A 17,554-nucleotide genomic window follows, 5' to 3' on the forward strand; every position below is an offset into this window, starting at 1 on the left:
CCATTGACAAATATCTTGCTTTCATAGTTATACCTTCTCATTTTCCCCTCTCAAAGTCCATCCTTGATAGTCCTTTAATGTGACCAGTACATCATGATCATCATCACATACCAGATTTTTGTTGTCATGGTCACCATCACCTTGGTCACCATCATCTTGGTCATCATCGCTATGGGGACAGACGTAAAGCTTGAAGGTACCATCATGCACAATACGCTTCAGACCCATTCTTTCCATACAACTGTCAAGAACCTGAAATTTGAAAGAAATGGCAATAACTATTGGTAATATAAAAAACAATAATTTTATCTTAAGTTACACTCCATGAGATTTACCAGCTTAAACAGATTTTCCCAGGCAAATAAGCAATTTTCTCGTACTTAGGAATCATTTATCTATCCCTCTCTGCAGTAGGATTTGACCTTTGATCAAATTTATACAGGTTGATTTTAGCTTAAAATGACTGGATAGTCATTATAACAGCCACCATTTTATTAAAAGCTCCAATGGAAATATCAACATTAGGTACACCCAAGAAAAATATATACATTGTTAAAGGGATAATAACTCTTCGTTTTGGCCAAAAAATAAAATTTCCTGGAGTAAACAACAATTTTCCCATACTTACCAATAGTTAATGAATCCATTTTTACATTCAAAGTTAGTCCCTGTTTTTTTTCTAAAAAGTTTGGTTTTTTGTTAAAATCTCTTAAGAGATTATAACAGAGTATAGCCATCAATGAAGGTCATGTAGTCTGAAGACAAGCTCAGATATCAGAATAATAGCTATAACTGCTGTTTTTGTCGTAAAACAGAATATATTATATTTATATGAGTTATTCACAATGTTTTTATTGTGAAATATAGACCTCATACGAAGAGTTATTATCCCTTTAAGTGGATAAATGATTTTAATGTGTATGTAAGATTTTAAAAGAAGCTGTGAATGGTAAAAACAAGCATTTAATTTTGGAGATTTTCAAAATACACAAGCATTTAAATTTAACTAGAGGATCAGAGAGGCAATACCGCCTCCTGATAATGTACCACCATTCGTATGGAAAACAAAAAAAAAAAAAAAAAAAGGGACACCACCACCAGTCTTGTGCTTGACAAGCTCTATAAAATGCTGTGAAAAAATCTGCAAAAAAATATCACTGAAATGGTACAATCAAGCAGATTTTCAAATTGACCTGTATTTTCCTAACATTGATCACCCCTGTGATTTTCTAGACAATAAGTCTAGGTTATTGGTTTTCATTGAAATGTGTTGTCAGCGTTTCATATAAGCTGACAAAAGAGAAAACCATTAACATTGGTAACATTGGGTATATCTCTGCTAGTTTTAAATATATAAAAGCCAGAAAACATGTAATGTGCAGTTCATCATAAAAAATAGGTAAAAGGTCAATTTCAAGGTCACAGTTGGATAGCCAGTATATGACTTCTTATTCAAGTTCAACAGAAACTTTGGGCGTATCTCTGCAAGTTTTTCGAGATATAAGGGATAGACAATTTGCAAAGTTCAGTTCATGTTGAAAATTAGGTCAAAGGTCAATTTCAAGGTCACAGTTAGATTATCAGTGTATGACTTCCTTTTTAAGTTCAATAGTAACTATGGGCGTATCTCTGCTAATTTTGGAGTAATTCATATGCTGTACTTTTTGATGTAGCGCAACGCCTTAACCGTATCGAAAACAAAAAATGGGCATCACTTCGAGTATAGCGCTTGACAAGTTCTACAAAATGCAAAAAAAAAACAAAAAACAAAAACAAAAGGTCTCTAGCATTTACGGTTCCAGAATTAGAGAGAGTTTTCAGTTTAGGTATCTTATTGCTGCTTCTCCCATGAAAGTGCACCAATTAACCCTTAACTCCCAAAGATGGAAGGAGTCCCTGATTGTAATCCCTCACTATAATATGAGAGCTTAAGTCTGTGTAGTTTCTAAAAATTGGTATATACAAATTTTTTTTTTTTTTTTTTTTTGTAGAAAATTCCCCATTTTAGAAAATTTTGGCCCATTTGACCTTGAAATAAAGGTTGAAAGTCAAATCCAAGGGCATATTTGGAATCTCCACATATGACTTTTTGTCAGACTTCTGTAGTAATGATTCCCATTATTCCTTCGGTTTGGGAGATATTTAGCAATGGCATATTTTGACAATGGTGCATTTCAACAAGCGTTATGCCCAGGTCAATGCACCAACTGAGACAAAAATACCAGGAGGTTCAAGTTATGATTATATGTGACCTAGATATGGGGACACAGGTCCTTGTGGTCTAGGAGGGAAGCAGTAACGGTGACTTGTATCCCAGGACACCCTGCAGAGCCAACGGAGCTGTACGAGACAGGTCGGGACTAAAACCATGAGTACCACCATCGTACAATTACACACGTTACCTTATACAACAGTACAGACCATGAAAGCCTCCAAATATGCCACAACTTTTGATAAAATCTAACTGATGAGACACCACTAACACAATATATATCATCTATGTAATATACATCATCTATGTGTCTCAACTGAAATGATATTTAATTTTACTGTTTTTCAATTAATTATTTTCAGCTAATATAATAAACAACCTCAACAATGTTTCACAACTAACATAACATATAACCAAAATAATGCCTCACAATTAATAATATCAAAATCCCATTTAAATTTATTTTAGCCTCATAGTTGCATGTTGTATTACCGCAAGATCATCCACATTTCTGCTTATACAGTGAACTACAATCCGAAGCAGCTCTGTCCTTGGATCAAACTTCCCAAATGCTGTGGCCAGCATTGTTTTCTTGACTGAAGAAGTGGTGTATTTACACAGGTTCCACAAAGCTGCAGTGCACCTGCAGGATAAAAAAAACAAATGAAAATGTGCTTATCACGTATACACAAATAGCAATATTAATCTCTTCTAAATAGTGCCTTGAACATTAACTTGAATGAAGTACTTCAGTAATCAAATATATCTTTGCACAGAACAAGTACCTATACTAGAATAAATGCAAATATGCTCATTTCACCAGTGTGTGTGCATGTGTATGTACTCTCCCAATGAATATATCCTTATTTGCACTACATAAATTTATGAAACTTCTTATGACTGTAGTACATATCTAACCAAAGTCTCAAATAACATTTATTGTTCAGTGAAAAAGGTTTAAAAACGTATTAACGTATTAATGTATTTTCGAACTGAAATTCAAACTTAAACAGGATGTATGTTTAGTACCTAGTTTTGCTGTAAATCACCACAGGGTCACTTTCTTCAGTTGTCCATCTACAAGTCCCCATTAGGTCAGTTTTTGATGTCCAGAACTTTATCTTCATCTCTGCATCATCAACATGTGGAATACAATGAGGAAAGCTGAGATAGACTGGTTTCTGAAAGGTTAAGTCATGTGGACCACATACCACAATGGGGCTAGTTCTTGTCTCCTTGCCTCTTAAATTAGGCCTGTCACCTGGCCTCCAGCTGACTCCAAGGTACATCTCTGTCACTGTACCTTCAGGAAGGGAACCCCCTGGTACCACAAGTGTAACCCCCACTTCCTTTAAGTGAACATATCCACCATGATAGTCCATACTGAACTTCTGAATGTAGATTCCTGATGAAATCAGTGCCAATTCAAGGTCATTTTTCTGTTGGACTGTGTCTTCCTGAGACAATGCAGCATCTGTACAAAAAATTTAAAAAAAGGTTTACTTATCAAAGATGTGGACTCAAAGGTAAATTGTTTAACTTATGATTTTGTAAACAAATTTAATTTTCTAAATCCATTTTAAATACACACTCGTATTGAACAACTTTTGTCTTTAATTCTTAAATAAATTCAATATATATACTGTTAACCTTTGATTCTCATTAACAAATGTTTCAAAAATCCTCCCTCTCTGCTATATATGGGTATCAAATGTCTGACGGACAAAGGTACAAGTAATTCTCTCAGTTCTTCCCTGGTGATGTCTCCATACACTGGGATGACATCCTTTTGCTGTGACATTGCCTCATCCATTATCTTTTCTGTTGTTTCCCCCTTCAACAAAGGACTAAAATAAAGAACCATAGTTTATGTGCATTTTGCCATATTTAAAAAATGTGTGTGAGAAAGAGGAATTTTTTTTTTCAGAATTCATTGACAAAAGCTAAAAATTGACACAGAAAATAAAACAGTCACAAATAAAGTACAGAGGAGATGCCAAGTAACTTTAACTAACTACATACTACACAAAAAGAAAAAAAAATAAATGAATAAATAAATTTAAAAAAAACATAAATAATAAAGTGTTTTTCTAAAGATAGTTTCTTTCCAATTAACATTCTGATTCCACAAAAATTAGGTTTGATCCCCTTTTGGATCATGAGTAAACAGTAATTTCACAACTACAGTGTATAACTAATTAAGTTAATTGGTCTGTTCTTAGCTATCAGTTCTAATGCCCGTAACACTGTTGATGTCTAGTTATACATTATTCAAATCAAACGTTTTGTAGCCAGCTCTCTACCAGTACATAAAGCATATATTTAATTTGCACTACACTTTACCTTCAAATTAAGGCTTGTAATAGATTCTACAGCATCCAGACTGAAATCACAAAATTAAAAAACAAACACCTCATACTCACTCGCGCAAGTAATGTGCAGTTATATACAGCAGTATTCTCCTGGATTGTTTCAAGGCATAATCAAACATATCCTTTACTCTAATTCCATGTAGAAAGTCACTTTCAAGCAACATACAAGTCACCCCTTGTCCTGCTAAATCTGGTAAAATATAAAACATATGCTATATATTCAACTCCAGATATACATGCATTTCGCTAAAACTTACTTAAAATGTATTCAATTTACATTAATTGTCATATAAATCATTTACCTGTAAAGCATGCTTATTATTTAGTAGTTAGTAATATAATTAACCTAGACTGGGTACCCATGCCTAGATCGATCCTTCTGGATCGACCTTTCAAGCTAAATTTCTATCAGTTGAAGAGGCTTAAATGTCTGCAATGCCTACCGAATCAGCTAGTGGGGTAATTACCTTTCTTGCATGCTTAGCTTCACCGACAGCAGATAGCAATTTAGTGAGACTCCCCGTGGAGATAGATCAATCCAAATATCTGTGCCTCCAACATCCATGCTAACAAGAAATAATTTCTATACTACAACTTGAATGTCCATAAAACATTTCTTAGTTCAAAGAATTAAACTGAGTTATACTCAATATACAAACCTTGAGCTAGTTGTTCTATCTCCTTTTCGTCTGCCCTGTCATAAAGTATGGAGACATCATATTCTATATCTTCTCCTGGAAATACACAAGTTATTTACTTATTATACTCATCTTGCACACACCTTGACTGACAGATGTAGCCAAGACCCCATTTGCTCTCAGCACAAAAATCCACTATGTCTAATTATTATGCCAGTTCCTATTCAAGATTCAAAAGACATCACAAACACAAGTATAGTTTGATTTGTAAATCACAAAATATTCAAAATATTTTAATTTTTAATTACTAGGCAGAAAAACCCATAGTTTTGAAATGTTATATTTATCTCTTCAATAATATATATATATATATATATATATATATATATATATATATATATATATATATATATATATATATATATATATTCTGGTGGAGCACCCCACCCTTTCAAACAGCAACTTTGCCTCTTGTGCTAGCAATTGGTGGTACAAACAATGTGGAAAAAAACTAGTCAATATATCAGTGATATCAAACTATCAAACTCAGGGTGACAAGCACATGTATGATAAGCTGCCAAAGACAGTTACTGTAATAGATAGCATTTTTACACTCAAGGAGATTACCTTTGATCCTCATTGATAAACTTTTTAAAAATCCTTCCTTTCTGCTATCTATTGGAGTAGAATTTCTTAAGGGTATAGGTAATTCTCTCAGTTCTTCAGTGGTGATGTCTCCATATACAGGGATGACTTGTTTTTGCTGTGACATTGCCTCATGCATTATCCTTTCTGTTCCCCACTTCAACTCAGCACTCAAATAATGAACCATAATTTATGCAAATTTTGCTTTATTAAAAGATGTGAGAGGCAGAGAGAGACTCTTTTCAGAATTCACTGACAAAAGCAAAGATAGAAGAAACCAGTTAGAATTAAAGTATATAGAAGATGCCAAGAATATACTTATAACCTACCCCATACTACAAAAAAGTCAAACAAAAAAGTCTCGTTATAAAAATAGTATAAATTTCTACCAAAATACATTCTTATTCTACCAAAATTAGGCTTGTTCCCCTTTTGGATCATGAGTAAGTAGTGACTTCACGACTGTAATTAATGAATTAATTGGTCTAATCTATCAGTTCTAATGCCCATAACACTGTTGAGATGTCTAGTTATGCATTACTCAAATAAAAAATAAAGTAGCCAGCTCTCTATCAATATATATAGCAAATGGCAATTTGCAATGCACTTTTCATTCAAACAGGTGTGAAATAGATTCTACCACATGCAGACAGAAAAAAGAAAATTCAAAGGGAGACACCTTACGTATACTTACTCTTGCAGGTAATGTGAAGTTATATACAGCAGTATTCTCCTGGAACGTTTGAAAGCATAATCAAACCTATCCTTTAATTTCATTTCAAGAAGAGAGTCGCCTTCAATCAACATACAAATCACCCCTTGTCCTGCTAAATCTGATAAAATGTAAAATATATGTTAAATATTCAACTCCAGATATACATGCATTTCAATGGAACATACTTAATGTATTCAATTTAAATTAATAAAAATATAAATCATTTACCTGTAAAAATGTGTTTCTTATTTAGTTGTAAATAATGTATGAAATAATTTACAATCAACAATATTACCCTCCACCAACATCCATATGATAGAAAATTTATCTCTTTACATTCACTTTACTGTTACATGTTGAATGTCCATAAAACATTTCTTAGTTCAAAGTATGAAACTGAGTTATACTCATCTCCACAAACCTTGAGATAGTTGTTCTACCTCTATTTCATCTTTTCCATCATACAAAATGGAAACATCATATTCTACATCTTTCCCTGGAAATACACAAGTCATTTACTTATTATACTCATCTTGCACACATTTTGATTGACAGATGTAGCCAAGATCCCATTTGCTCTCAGCAGATTATCACAAAAGTCCACAATCACATAAATTTTGATCTTAATTATGCCAGTTCCAATTCATTCACACAAAAGATATCACTACACAAAACAACCTTAGTTTGATTTTTAAATCACAAAATATTCAAAATATTTCAGTTAACTAGAGGATCAGAGAGGCGATACCGCCTCCGAATATTGTACCACCAGCTGGAGTAAGCGCAATCGTATAGACCCACACACACACAAAAAAGGGACACCACCACCAGTCTTGTGCTTGACAAGCTGTAAAAAATGCAATCAACAAGAATTCTCAAAATATGCAAAAAAATATATATAACTAAAAGTGGTACAATCAAAGTTCAGTTCATAGTGAGGTAGGCCAAATGTCAATTCAAGGTCACAGTAAATTTCCAGTATATGACTTCCTATTCAAGTTCAATAGTTACTATGGACCTATCTCTGCCTGTTTTGGAGATAAAAGGGAACCAAAATTTGCAAAGTTCAATTCATGATAAAAAGAAGGTCAAAGGTCAATTCCAAGGTCACATTTAGATTGCCAGTATATGACTTCCTATTCAAGTTCAATAGTAACTATGGACCTATCTCTGCCAGTTTTGGAGATATAAGGGACTATATGTTATAATTTTGGAGTTACAATAATGTGCCATAAATTTCCTACAGAAAAAATTAATTAAAATAAAGAAAAGGTCATTTTGGTCAAAATTCTTGAAATTGGAGGTGCTTTGTAGTTCCAGATGTTCAAATTTGATGAAATAATGTCATTTTTGACCACAAGTTGTCTGCCTCGCCAATCCTTATGTTTTATTTTTCCGGGGTTCAAAATTTATTATCCATTACCGTACTGCACATTTTGCTTTCACCACCAATATGTACTTTTTGATACAGCGTAACTTGAAAACCGTATGGAATACAAAAAAAACAAAGACCACATCCAGTGTTGGGCTTTACATGCTCTACAAAATGCAAAAAAGAATGGGTCTCTAGCATTAACGGTTCCCCGAATTAGAGACAGTTTTCAGTTTCGGTATCTTATGGCCGCTACTCCCGTGAAAATGCACCGATTGACCCCAAATTCACGGGGATGAAAGATGACCTGAAGGGTAACACTTTCCAGTAATATTATTGGTTAAGTCTGTGTGGTGTCTGAATAACAGCGCAAATAATTTTTTTTTGTAAAAAAAATTCGTTTTTTTGAAAATTTTGGCCCGTTTGGCCTTGAAATAAAGGTCAAAGGTCAAATCCAAAGGCATATTTGAAATCTACACATATGACTTTTGGAAAGCTGTCTGTAGAAATTTTTCCCATAATTCCTTCCGTAGGGTAGATAATTAGCATTTATAGGTGACCTAAATCCAAGAGATGGGTATGGAGGCCCTTACCATCTAGGAGGAGAAGCAGTAACGGTAACTTGTCGGCGGAGCCGGCGGAACGATCTGGTCGGGACTAAAACCATGTGTACCGCCAGCGCTAAATTTTATCTCCTCAATAGTATAGTCCAGGAATTTGGTGAAAAACTGTGCATTTTTTACCTACAAGCATGAAATTTGGCACACTTATGGACAATGAAATTCTAAGCAAATTTGGATATATGGGCATGTCTGAAAATTCCAAAATGGCCGTCAAATCCAAGATGGCTGCCAAAATACCTTTTCAAATTAAAACTTCAAGTACATAGTCTTCTAATAACTTAAAATATCATATAAGGGTTAGAAAACACCATGGTATAAATCCTTCAGGTGTATAACATCCAAAATGGCCGCCAAAAGTAAAAAAGCAGACCATTTATTCAAGATATCCATTAGAATGGTGAATTAATCATGCACTTAAAACTACAAGCAAAAAGTTTGGCACATTTGTGGAAAATGAAATTCTGAGCAAGTTTGGATGTATGGGCATGTCCGAAAATTTAAAAATGGCCGTCAAATCCAAGATGGCCTCCAAAAATACAGCTTCTAATCAAATCTTCAAGTATATAGTCTTTAAAGGGCTTAAATATCATATAAAGGTTGAAAAACACCACAGTATGAATTCAGCATCCATATTTGCTTCTTTAGGTGCATTAAATCCAAAATTGCCGCCAATAGTAAAAGGCACTCTACTAATCCAAGATACCCAGCATAGTGGTGATTTCATCAAAAACTACAAGCATGACATTTGGCACAGTTATAAAAATGGATTCCAAGCACTTTTGGATATATGGGCATGTCTAAAAATTCCAATATATGGCCCCCAAATCCAATATGGCCGCCACACATACCGGTTCAAATTAAAACTTCAAGTATATAATCCTATAATAGCTTAAGATAACATTTTAGGGTTAAACAAAACTATGGTATGCATGAAGTATCAATATTTGCTTCTTTAGGTATATAGAAATCCAAAATGGCCTCCAAAAATTAGAAAACAGACCACTCACAGCAGCAGTATGGTGAATTCATCATGCATTTAAAACTACCAGCATGAAAATTGGCACAATTGTAGAAAACAGAGCTCAGTTTAGATGAATTATCAAAAAACCCTCCTTTAGTTACATTAAGATCCAAATGACCATAAAAAGTAGAACAGGACTCCTTTTGGTCCAGTTGTGACACCACATGCAGCAATTATGTAAATGCCAAGGATATGAAAATGTCAAAGTATTTTCACAAATAAGTTTTCAATTAGGTGTTGCACATTTTATGGGCGATTAACCTATTACTTTAGTAAATGGACAATATCTCAACAGAGGATAACAGCTAGCTGCACCGAAATTTCTACTTATTTGGTTAAATAATAGCTTTAGTTGTGTTTCCCTCAGCTTTCCCAGAATTTACCTAAAGCTATAGCTTCTACATGTAATCCACTTTCCCCAACAAAATGCCAAGAGGCATTGGTCATTTTTAACACCAGAAAGCATCAGTTTACATGCATGAGGGGCAATAGGAATATGAAAGTGTGGTAGGGCATATAAGTACATGTAGGCTACTAGTGTGAGCCCATATAGGACCAGTCTGCCAGTGCTTCTGACCCCCCCCCCCCCCCCCATCACCACCACCACCACCACCACCACCACCACAGTTAGCAATTGCACACATAACTACAAACAGATGTGGTAGGAGCTACCTGCGAAAGGTAAGTTTTGTTATCTGGGTAAGTGAATACTCCCCATGGCTTCATTCTGGATTGTCCCACAGAGTCAATGATGCCGGAAATCTCGATGAATTTTTACCTTTCAAAGTCCATATTGCACTAATTTTTTGGTATACTTCTCAGAATACACCCTGAATTTTTGAAGCTTTATATGTATTAACTTTCTGAAGCATTTTAATTCTTTTATTATCATGTTCAGTTATTTGAAAGTATAAGTTTGTAACTAAACAAGTTGCCAAATGATCAAATGAAAACCAAAGTTTGGCGCCTACCAGTACTTCTTTTTAGTGCACGAAGTTTGAAGCCTGCAATGCAACTCTTGGATACAGCAAGTATCAACACCTGCCCTCTGTTTGGGGTATTTCTTTGCTCATAAATTTTCACTAAATTCTCGGTAGCCATTACTGCAAATGTACTAAATCCATTTCTTAAAATTAGAAGCTTTTCTAATTTACTTTTGAAGCACAAGATAACATCATAAGATTACCGAGTGCAAATGTGCCCCTGCTTTTAGTACTTTACCAATGCAAAACACCAAATTGTTGAGACCTGTATGTTTGATTAGCTGTCATTTTGTTATACTTATGAGCATTTGATGAAGCGCCATGCACTGAGCTAGCTGAAGAATCATAACCAACAGACAAAATTGGTACACCCCAAGCTTTTTTTAAATTTGCCTCTTTGAGGCAAAGTTATTTTTGTGTTTCTTTCACATTTTATGGATTTTGCACGATACTTTTTTTTCTTAGAAAGGGGGAGTTGCCCATGAGTGCCATATAAGTAGATCGCTAACTTGGAATTGATCTAAATGAGAATCCAGAGCAAAAAGCCAAACTACTTATTTTGGTTTAGCAAAAGAAGGACTGTTTTCAGTACATAATAAATGTATCATGCTTCATGCTTTTTTACAAACTCTGTAGAATAGCTTCTGCACAAGTAGGAATATGCTTATTATACAGGTAGTTGCAAAGCCCACGTGCCTTTTCACGAGTGATTACAATTCAATACTTGTGGCCCACTGACTTTTGGAGGCCATTTTGGAATTTTAAAACCTAAAATGACAGATACTGATGCTACATACATACTATGGTATTTTATAACCATTAGATGATATTTTCATCAAAGACTATACAAATAACTTTCAAAGGGTATTTTGGGGGACATATTGAAATTGACTGCCATATTGGAATTTTCAGACATGCCCCCATATCCAGTGTTACTTAGAATCATGTTCTCCACAACTGTGCCAATTTTTATGCTTGTAATTGTAAGTGCTTGATGATTTCACAAAACTACTGCATATTTTGAGTAAGTAGACTGCTTATTTTACTTTTGGAGGCCATTTTGGAATTCTATACACCTGTAGAAGCGGATATTGATCATTCATTCACAGCATGATATTTTCCAGCTATAAAATGATATTTTAAACCATTATAGGACTATATATTAGAGGTTTTCATTGAAAAGAGTATTTGTGGCGGCCATATTGGAATTTCCAGACATGACCATATATCCAAAATTGCTTAGAATTTCATTCTCTACCACTGTGCCAAATTTCATGCTCGAGGTAAAAAATGCACAATTCACTCTTTTTTCTGCACCAAATTCTTGGACTAGTATATTTTCTGATGGAGCATCCCACTCTTTCAAACAGCAACTTTGCCTGTTGTGTTTGCATTTGGTGGCACAACCAATGTTGAAAAGAGCTAGGCAATAAAGTAGTGATACCAAACTATCAAACTCAGGGTGACTAGTACATATATGATAAGCTGACAGAGAATTACTGTGATAGATGGCATTTTTAAAACTCAGGGAGGTAACCTTTGATCCTCAATGACAAACGTTTCAAAAATTCTTCCTTTCTGCTATCTATGGGTATCAAATATCTTAAGGGGAAATGTAATTCTCTCAGTTCTTTCCTGGTGATGTCTCTATATGCAGGGATGACTTGTTTTTCCTTTGACATTGCCTCATCCATTATCCTTCTTGTTTCCGATTTCAACTCAGCACTTAAATAATAAAAAATAATTTATTTGAGTTTTGCCATATTAAATGATGTATGTGTGAGAGAGGGACTTTTGTCAGAATTCAATGACAAAAAGGAAAGAAATAACACAGAAAAAATACAGCTATTATCAAAGTACACAGAAGATGCCACGAATACACTTCCAATGTACCAAATACTTCAAAAATACATAAACAAAAAAGTTTTTTTCTAAAGATAGTGCAAGTTTCTTTCAAAAACATTCTTATTCTGCAAAAATTCATCTTGTTCCCCTTTTTGGATCATGAGCAAACAGCAATTTCACAACTATATTGGTTTATTCTTAACTGTTAGTTCTATGAGATGTATAGTTAAGCAAATTCCTAAATCAAAAATATTGTAGCCAGCTCTCTGCCAGTACATATGGCAATTGCACTACACTTTACCTTCAAATATCAGGTGTGTAATAGATTCTGCCACTTCCAGACAGAAAAAACAAAATTCAAAGAGAGACACCTTATACTTACTCATGCAGGTAATGTGCAGTAATATACAGCAGTATTCTCATGGATTGTTTCAATGTATAATCAAACATATCCTTTACTCCCATTACAAGTGGAGAACCACTTTCAAACAACATACAAGTCACCCCTTGTCCTGCTAAATCTGGCAAAAAATGTAAAATATACGTTATATATTCAACTCCAGATATACATACATTTCACTGGAACTTACTTATATTCAATTTAAATTAATTGACAATATTTTTTGTGATATAAATCATTTACCTGTAGAAGGGTGCTTCTTATTTACTAGTGCACGTAAGTAATATAATTAATTTACATCCAACAATATTACCTGCCTCCAACATCCATGCTATATTGAAAAATAATTTCTATACTTTATAACTCTGTTGTACATTACATGTTGAATGGCCATAAATCATTTCTTAGTTCAAAGTATTAAACAGAGTTATACTCAATATACAAACCTTGAGATAGTTGTTCTACCTCCTCTTCATCTCCTCTGGCATAAAAAATGCACACATCATATTTTACATCTTCTCCTGGAAATACACAAGTTATTTACTTATTATACTCATCTTGCACACACCTTGACTGACAGATGTAGCCAAGATCCCATTTGCTCTCAGCTGATAATCACAATAGTACACTGTATTCACACTAAAGATATCACTACACAAAACAAGCTTATATAGTTTGACTTTTGAATCACAAAATATCCAAAATATAAAAGTTATTAATAACTAGGCAGATATGTCCCATAATGTTAAAATATTTTTAAACTCCTCAATAGAATATTTTCTGATGGGGCATCCCACCCCTTCAAACAGCAAATTTGCCTGTTGTGTTTGCATCTGGTGGTACAACCTATGGGGAAAAACTAGCCAATATAGTAGTGATATCAAACTCAGGATGACAAGTAAATGTATGGTAAGCTGACAAAGACAGTTACATTTTTTGTACTGTAATAAACAGTATTTTTAATACTCAGGGAGATTACCTTTGATCCTCATTGATAAATGTTTCAAAAATCCTTCCTCTCTGCTATCTATGGGTGTCAAATGTGTCAAGGGCAAACAAGATTCTCTCAGTTCTTTCCTGGTGATGTCTCCATATACAGGGATGACTTGTTTTTCCTTTGACATTGCCTCATCCATTATCCTTTTCGTTTCCCGTTTCAACTCAGCACTTAAATAATGAACCATAATTTATGCAAATTTTGCCATATTAACAGATGCGAGAGATGGAGAGAGAGAGAGAGAGAGAGAGGGAGAGAGAGAGACTTATCCAGAATTCACTGACAAAAACAAAGAATTAACACAGAAAAAAAAACAGTTGTAATTAAAGTACATAGAAGATGCCAAGAATACACTTACAACCTACCACATGCTACAAAAAAGACAAACAAAAAAGTTTTTTTTTTCTATAAAAATAGTATAAGTTTCTATCAAAATTCATGCTGCAAAAATTGGGCTTGATCCCCTTTTGGATCATGAGTAAATAGTGATTTCACAACTATAATTAATAAATTAATTGGTCTGTTCTTAACTGTCATTTCTAATGCCCGATAACCTTAAGTGTGTTAATGAGATATCTAGTTATGCATTACTTAAATCAAAAATAAAGTAGCCAGCTCTCTACCAGTATATATAGCGATAGACAAAATTAAAAAGGGACAGGAAATGTGTCATCTTCCTTTAAAGACATCTGTGTTCGGGTAAACATTTGCCCTTTGTCTCAGATAAGCAGTTCTGATAGCTCCATGGGAGCCTGAACAGCTTATTATCAAGGTTGTGCATCAGTGAATTTCTATTGTTCTGTGGCATTGATAACGCAATTTCTCGAGGACCCTTGTGATTGCTATAATACAGCATCACTGCCATCTTGCAGTTGCAAGCACATAGGCTTGCATCAACAGGCGGAAATTTGTTTCCAGTTTTCGGTATCTTTTTCCTGTTACCTCATAAAAACGGGTTCTGGCATTTGTCTGAACTTGTTATCGTGTCCACGATTGTATTGCTCTATGTTGAGCTGATATAGTATTGGTTTTAAAGCAATGTATCAGCTGATTTATGTGTCATGTTATTTTCTAAAGAGAGCCGATATTGAGAGTGAAAGAATTATCAATTAACATCCCCAAATCTGAGCAGACAATGGTAACATGAATATATATATACAGTTCAGCAGTGTTGATGTCAACTTTGATAAAAGGATATTAAAAGCACCCCAAGCGCATTTTTGTGTGTCACAAATGCATGTGTGGTGCCATATTGCAACGAAAATCGATATTGAGAGTAAAAAAAAATATTAATTAGCATCCAAAATTTGAGCAGACATTATATAGCTGGTAACAAGAACACATACATACAGTTAACAACAGTATATATGTCAAATTTGATAAAGGGATATTAAAAGGCAACACGGGTGCATTTTTTGTGTGTCACGAATGCATGTGTGGTGCCATATTGCAACGAGAGCCGATATTGAGAGTAAAAAATATTAATTATCATCCCCCAAAATTGAGCAGATTTTAGCAAGTAGCATGAAGCTATATATAAAGTACACAGCAGCGTTGATGTCATCTTTATTTAAAAGATACATAAAAAATACCAGCCTAAAAGAAATTTCAGCGAGCCTAAGAAATCGGAGAGAAATTGCATCATTTTAATTCAAGACACGATTTAAGGTTTCATTATTGCTGCATCTCAAGCTAATTTCTCACATAGAGAGAAAATTTCGACACAAGAAATATATTCCTATTCCTCTGGTGGTACAATCTAAAAACAAGTAGGCTACACTACAATTATACAACTTTGAATGCTTATTTTACGGCAACAAACAAGATTGCCTTTACCACATAGGGCATTTTGAATTCCTCCATGAATAAACATATCAAATTCTCACATAGTTTCCAAATTGATAGAACAAATTGAACTTATACTTAATCTCGGTAAGTTTATTGTCTCATCCACCCTAAGGACTGCCTCAAGTTATCGCAATCTACCTGTCCAAATGACACAAAAAGTCATCGACATCTGCTATACGCTCGCTACCTGTACAGAAGGTCACGTGATCCAAATGCACATGGTTTCACCGAGAGCTCGCATTAAGCCAATTATCCTTTCTACTTGCTTCACGTTACCAGTCCCTTTGTTATTATGCCCAAAATACAGCAAATGGCAATTTGCACTACACTTTACATTCAAATATAAATGCATGTGTAATTTTAGATTCTACAGCAGCCAGACAGAAATAACAAAATAAAAAAAAAAAAGACACATTACACTTACTCATAATGAGTAGTTTTATACAGCAGCATTTTCCTGGATTGTTTCAAGGCATAATCAAACATCTCCTTTAATCTCATTTCAAGTAGAGAGTCGCCTTCAATCAACATACAAGTCACCCCTTGTCCTGCTAAATCTGATAAAATGTCAAATATATGTTATACATTCAACTCGATATACATGCATTTCATTGGAACATACTTAATGTATTCAATTTAAATTAACGGAAATCTAAAACATTTACCTGTAAAACGTGCTTCTTATTAAGTAGTAAGTAATTAATATTAAATAATTTACATTCAACAATATTACCTGCCTCCAACATCCATAGGATTGGGAAATTATTTGTTTACAATAACTTTAATTTGTGACATGTTGAATGTCCATAAACTATTTCTTAGTTCAAAGTATTAAACTGAGTTATACTCATCTCCACAAACCTTGAGATAGTTGTTCTACCTCCATTTCGTCTCTGCTATTATAAAGTATGGACACATCATATTCTATATCTTCCCCTGGAAAGTTATTTACTTATCATACTCATCTTGCACACATTTTGATTGTCAGATGTAGCCAAGATCCCATTTGCTCTCAGCAGATTATCACAAAAGTGCACAATCACATTAATTTTGATCTTTATTATGCCAGTTCCAATTCATTCACACTAAAGATATCATTACACAAAACAAGCTTAGTTTGACTTTTAAATCACAAAATATTCAAAATATTTTAGTTATTAAATACTAAGCAGATTTGCCCATAGTGCTAAAAATAAATTTATTAAACTCCTCAATAGTATATTTTCTGGTGGTGCATCCCACTCTTTCAAACAGCAAATTTGCCTGTTGTGTTTGCATCTGGTGGTACAATCTATGTGGAAAAACTAGCCAATATAAAAGTGATTTCAAACTATCAAACTCAGGATGACAAGTACATGTATGGTAAACTGACAGAGATGTTACTGTTATAGACAGCATTTTTAATAGTCAGAGAGATTACCTTTGATCCTCATTGACAAATGTTTCAAAAATCCTTCCTTTCCGATTTCTATGGGAATCAAATGTGTCAAGGCCAGAGGTACCAAAAATTCTCTCCTTTCTTTCCTGTTTACTCCATATACAGGGATGACTTGTATTTGCTGTGACATTGCCTCTTTTATTATCCTTTCTGTTTCCCTCCTCAACCCATTACTTAAACAATTAACCATAATTTATGTAAATTTTGCAATTTTAAAAGATGGGTGAGAAAGAGAGAGAGGGGGGAATTTTTCAGAATTCACTGAAAAAAGCAAAACAATTAACACAGAAAAAAAAACAGTTGCAATTTAAGTACACAGAAGATGCCAAGAATACACTTATAACCTACTACATGCTACAAAAAAAAAAAAAAAAAAAAAAAAAAAGACAAAAATTTATATAAAAATAGTATAAGTTTCTATCAAAATTCATGCTTATTCTGCAAA

The 17,554-nt window shown here is 34.0% G+C and overlaps 1 protein-coding gene across 2 annotated transcripts in view; it reads right to left on the reverse strand.

Annotated features, from left to right (window-relative positions):
• LOC106160267 (uncharacterized) overlaps nt 1-17,554 on the reverse strand; it is a 116,663-nt gene that overhangs the window by 6,534 nt on the left and 92,575 nt on the right. For both annotated transcript variants that reach the window (XM_086998253.1, XM_086998252.1), the window contains 16 exons: nt 17,092-17,282; nt 16,533-16,607; nt 16,096-16,228; nt 13,806-13,993; nt 13,273-13,347; nt 12,809-12,947; nt 12,119-12,306; nt 7,004-7,078; nt 6,562-6,700; nt 5,850-6,037; nt 5,244-5,318; nt 4,636-4,774; nt 3,863-4,059; nt 3,242-3,686; nt 2,705-2,855; nt 34-252 (listed from right to left, as the gene is read on the reverse strand). In XM_086998253.1, coding sequence (XP_086854379.1) covers nt 34-252; nt 2,705-2,855; nt 3,242-3,686; nt 3,863-4,059; nt 4,636-4,774; nt 5,244-5,318; nt 5,850-6,037; nt 6,562-6,700; nt 7,004-7,078; nt 12,119-12,306; nt 12,809-12,947; nt 13,273-13,347; nt 13,806-13,993; nt 16,096-16,228; nt 16,533-16,607; nt 17,092-17,282 — 2,617 coding nt within the window. The remainder of the gene's footprint in view (nt 1-33; nt 253-2,704; nt 2,856-3,241; nt 3,687-3,862; nt 4,060-4,635; nt 4,775-5,243; nt 5,319-5,849; nt 6,038-6,561; nt 6,701-7,003; nt 7,079-12,118; nt 12,307-12,808; nt 12,948-13,272; nt 13,348-13,805; nt 13,994-16,095; nt 16,229-16,532; nt 16,608-17,091; nt 17,283-17,554) is intronic.

Source organism: Lingula anatina, chromosome 10 (genome assembly GCF_051362555.1).
Source record: "Lingula anatina isolate TDL-2025a chromosome 10, LinAna3.0, whole genome shotgun sequence".
NCBI lineage: Eukaryota > Metazoa > Brachiopoda > Lingulata > Lingulida > Lingulidae > Lingula > Lingula anatina.